Source organism: Microtus ochrogaster, chromosome 8 (assembly GCF_000317375.1).
Source record: "Microtus ochrogaster isolate Prairie Vole_2 chromosome 8, MicOch1.0, whole genome shotgun sequence".
In the NCBI taxonomy this organism is placed as follows: domain Eukaryota; kingdom Metazoa; phylum Chordata; class Mammalia; order Rodentia; family Cricetidae; genus Microtus; species Microtus ochrogaster.
The window spans coordinates 11,847,820-11,852,488 of record NC_022015.1 but is presented as its reverse complement, the minus strand read 5'-3'; the positions used below and the strand labels follow the sequence as shown (position 1 = coordinate 11,852,488).

Sequence of the window (4,669 nt, the reverse complement as noted above, 5' to 3'; positions counted from 1 at the left end):
AAATTACCTTAGAAACAACATTTACCAGATACAATTGGTTATTATAAAGTTCTAATAATTATAAAATGAATCTGCATCAATTCCCATATAAAAATAAAAAATAAGATTGCATATTGGAAATTTGTGTTCATGTGTAACGAATGACTTGTTTTCACCTATGGTAATGGTCCCTGAGGATTTAATTCGTATCTGAATCCTTAGATTCTTCAGAGACTTACTCTCAATGGTAAACAATGATTTTGGGAGATAGCTATGAGGCTATAAAACCATGTTATAATTATCTTGACTTTCTAATTTAAGATGAATTCTTATTTCAAAAGGTGAGTGTACTGACTTCTCTCTACCATTAGAGAGTGCTTTGTTCTTTGCAAATGTATTGCTATACTTATAAGCTGTAGTTGAGAAACCAGTCAAGTGTAATCACACACAAATTTTAACTGAATCAACTAATTGTTAAAGTGTAAATCCGGTAAATAATTACTTTTTAAAGCCTTAGTTATAGTACTTCTTATGTAACAGTAAACTGCATAACATTTTCAATTCACACAGTATATCAACTATAAAACTGAATGAATGAATCCTAATATTATTCAACGGAAATAGAACACGATATACTGTATTATATCATACAAGTAATTTGGAAAGGATATTTGGATTTTTTATTTATTTATTAAAAATTTCCACCTCCTCCTCTCCTCCCATTTCCCTCCCACTCTCCCCTTCTCCCTCTCCCTCCCTCTCCAGTCCTAAGAGAAGTCAGAGTTCCCTGCCCTGTGGGAAGTCCAAGGTCCTCCTCCCTCTATCCAGGTCTAGGAAGGTGAACATCCAAACAGACTAGGCTCCCACAAAGCCAGTCCATGCAGTAGAATCAAAACCCAGTGTCATTGTCCCTTAGCTTCTCAGTCAGTACTCATTGTCAGCCACATTCAGAAAGTCCGGTTTGATCACATGCTCCCTCAGTCCCAATCCAGCTGGCCTTGGTGAGCTCCCATTAGATCAGTCCCACCTTCTCAGTGGGTGGACACACTCCTTGCAGTCCTGACTTCCTTGCTCATCTTCTCCCTCCTTCTGCTCCTCATTTGGACCTTGGGAGCTCAGTCCAGTGCTCTAGTGTGGGCCTCTGTCTCTATCTCCATCCATCGCCGGATGAAGGTTCTATGGTGATATGCAATATATTCATCAGTGTGGCTATAGGATAAGGCCAGTCTTGGGCAGCAGAGGAGAGTGGAAAGGATATTTGAACCTGATAAATTATTTAAAACTTCATGACAAATTGTACATTTGTAAAATTTAATTTTTCTTGTGTATATAACTGTTTTGCTATTTTCATAATCCTCACTCATACTAACATCCTTAGTTTAAAAATCCATATGTATATTTTATTATATACACCCAATGTAAATGAAAAATACATTAAAGGACATTTCTAGAATTTCATTTAGAAATTTATAATTCTATACATATGAATATATAAACACTGAGATTCCAATGTAATCTCAAATTATATATTTTGAATGATATATTTTTTAACTTTTTATTGACTCTTTGAAAATTTCACATCATGCATCCCAATCCCACACATCTCCTTGTCCCCTCACTTCCACCCTCTGCTCTTGTAACCTCCTTCCAAAAATAAACTTTAAACTAAAACCCCAAAGCCCAAACAAAGCAAAACAGACAAACAAACAAAAAACAAATAAAAAATATTGTCATGGAAGCTGTAGTGTGGCAATGAATCACACATTATCCCATTTAGTTTATACATCTTTTCTTTACAATGAGTTATTGTTCTGGCTTGAGGACTTTGGTTTCTACTACACCCCTGTAACTGGCCTCTCACCAGAACTCCTCTTGGATATATTATTATTGCCTTGTATCATGGAGATCCTGTAGGTTTGGATTTGCAGATTTGGCCCCTTTACATGCTCGGGAGGTTCATAGATGAGATGGGTTTTGGGGTGGTGTACCTTGTAGTCCTGGTTCTGGGCCTGAGTGGTAGCTGGACTGTTTAGCCTGCTACCATCACCACCATCCAGGTGAGCTCCCAGTACTTCCCAGGATAGCTCACTTAATGTAGCAAACATCAAGGAGAGAAGCTGTTTCTCCTGTTATCACACCACTGTTTTTTTCAGGTGAGGTGCAAAGCCAGCTTTTCCATTTGCAAGCCCCTGACATCAGCTTTCCCACCTTTCACAGGGGGCAGTGGTAGGGGAGTGCATGTTTCCCTTGCCCTTGACATCCATAAAATACAAGGAAGGGAAAACTGTGCTTATCACCCAGAGTCTGCCGGGCTTAGAAACACCCAGATGTTTGTGGGTGAAATTCTTCATACCCAGGGCAGCAGATCTGGGACAGAGTTATGTTTGTTCTCCAGAGTCTGCCAGGCTTAGAAATGTTCATAGGTTCATGGGCTAAATTCTTCCCACCAATATATTTTTTGTAACAACGTGTATCTGTGTGTTAATGAAAATGCAGTCACATATTTATAAATCCTTTCTGTCCTGTCTCCATCACAGCCTTGTTCTGGCAGCAGCTAAACTGACCCATGGCTCTCCTGGAGGATGGGAACCACACTGCAGTGACAGAGTTCATTTTATTGGGCCTGACAGGTGACCCAGTCCTTAGGGTCGTCCTCTTCACCATCATCCTGTGCATCTACCTGGTGACCGTGTCTGGGAACCTCAGCACCACCCTTCTCATCATAGTTTCCTCCCAGCTCCATCACCCCATGTACTTTTTTCTCAGTCACCTAGCTACTGTTGACATAGGCCTCTCATCTTCTGTCACACCTAATATGCTTGTCAACTTCTTGGTAAAGCAAAATACTATCCCCTATGTTGGATGTGGCATCCAGCTCAGCTCAGCTGCTTTTTTCGGTGCATCTGAATGCTTCCTTCTGGCTGCCATGGCTTATGATCGATTTATGGCAATCTGCAACCCACTGCTTTATTCAACTAGAATGTCCTCAAAAGTCTGCATCCAGTTAGTTTTGGGATCGTATATAGGGGGGTTTCTTAACTCTTACTCCTTTATTTTTTCCTTCTTTTCTCTTCTATTTTGTGATCAAAATAGAGTCAATGACTTTTTCTGTGATTTTGCTCCATTGGTGGAACTCTCCTGTTCTGATGTCAGTGTCTATGTAGTTGTTATCTCATTTTCAGCTGGCTCAGTTACTATGGTAACAGTATTTGTCATAGCCATCTCCTACATCTATATCCTCATCACCATCCTGAAGATGCGCTCCACCGAGGGCCGCCACAAGGCCTTCTCCACCTGCACCTCCCACCTCACTGCAGTCACTCTCTACTATGGGACTGTTACATTCATCTATGTGATGCCTAAATCAAGCTACTCAATGAACCAGAACAAAGTAGTGTCTGTATTCTACATGGTCGTGGTTCCCATGTTGAATCCCCTCATCTACAGCCTTAAGAATAATGAGATTAAGGGTGCTCTGAAGAGACAGCTTAGTAAGAAAATATTTTCTTAGATATGTCTTTAATCCATTATGCTGTCATATGCTGTATAGTAATGACACACCATAGATATTGTGTTAAGTGGGAAATGGGTATTGATTGGTGAAATAAATGTTATGATATAAATTTACCAGACTCATATTTGGTAGTAATTTACAGTGTGAATATTCATAATCAAAAATTAAATCATATGTTCATAATAAGTTGTATGTAATACATTTCATGTAAAACTAAAATTTTTTCTATATAGAATTATTTTGTTTTTAATAATAAGCATGGAATCTAGAGCCTGGTAGAACCAATATGTTCTGCCTATAAGCCATAGCCTCAGGACCCCCAAGAATTCTTATAAGCTAATACTACAATATTTATTTATCATTATTTCTCAACTTAGTTCCTTATACTCAGGAACCCCATCATTGGAACAGTTCATTTCTGCAGGAACATAAGAGTATCTTTTTTCTTCCCTCTGTGGTTCTACTTTGTCAGAATGCTTTTTGACTTGAGACCAACTTTGATCTACTACGGCTCATTGCCAGTATCTCTACTTTAGGCTGACCTCTTTCACAAAAGATACTGCCAATAAGATGGCTAGCAATGTGTCAACTTGATTACAATGTTGTTCTCAGATTTTTGTTCCAATATTACTACAAATAATTCTTGGATTGTTTGTACAGGTAATTAGCATACACCACATGTTGAATGAAGCAAATTATCTTATGTGATCAGCATTTTCTGATCAGTTTTATGGAGTGCTATTTGTCAATTGTTGGCATTAATTCATGGTCAAATGGAGTTCTATCTCAAAAGTCTTTTCCTGTACCGATGTCTTGTAGAGGAATGTCCATGTTTACTTTTAGTAGTTTCAGAGTTTTATGGTTCATACTGAGGTTTTTGGTTCATTTGGAAATGATTTCACACTGGTCATAGATATGCATCTAATTTCATTCTTATGCATGTGAACATCCCATTTTCCACGCACCATTTGTTGAAGATGTTGTAATTTTTTAGAGTGTGTTTGGCAGTTTTGTCCAAGATCTATATTTATTATTATGTCCTGCTTATCTCTTATGAATATTTCTTAATATACAAAGACATGATTTTTATGAATTAATCATTTGCTATTATATCAAAACCTTAAGCTTGTCTGCATTCTCTGTGATCTAAAGACCCTCTCACACACAGCACCACTA

At 38.1% G+C, this 4,669-nt stretch overlaps 1 protein-coding gene across 1 annotated transcript; it reads left to right on the top strand.

Moving 5' to 3' along the window:
• The first annotated feature begins 2,544 nt into the window (after nucleotides 1–2,544).
• Nucleotides 2,545–3,490, top strand: LOC102000984 (olfactory receptor 490). Its single transcript, XM_005351088.2, has one exon. The coding sequence runs from the start codon at nucleotides 2,546–2,548 to the stop codon at nucleotides 3,488–3,490; it is 945 nt and encodes a 314-aa protein (XP_005351145.1). The 5' UTR covers nucleotide 2,545.
• The last annotated feature ends 1,179 nt before the right edge of the window (nucleotides 3,491–4,669 follow it).

What these genes read in the sequence shown, in the direction of transcription:
- LOC102000984 (XM_005351088.2), top strand. Translation starts at nt 2,546, where the DNA reads ATGGCTCTCCTGGAGGATGGGAACCACACTGCAGTGACAGAGTTCATT.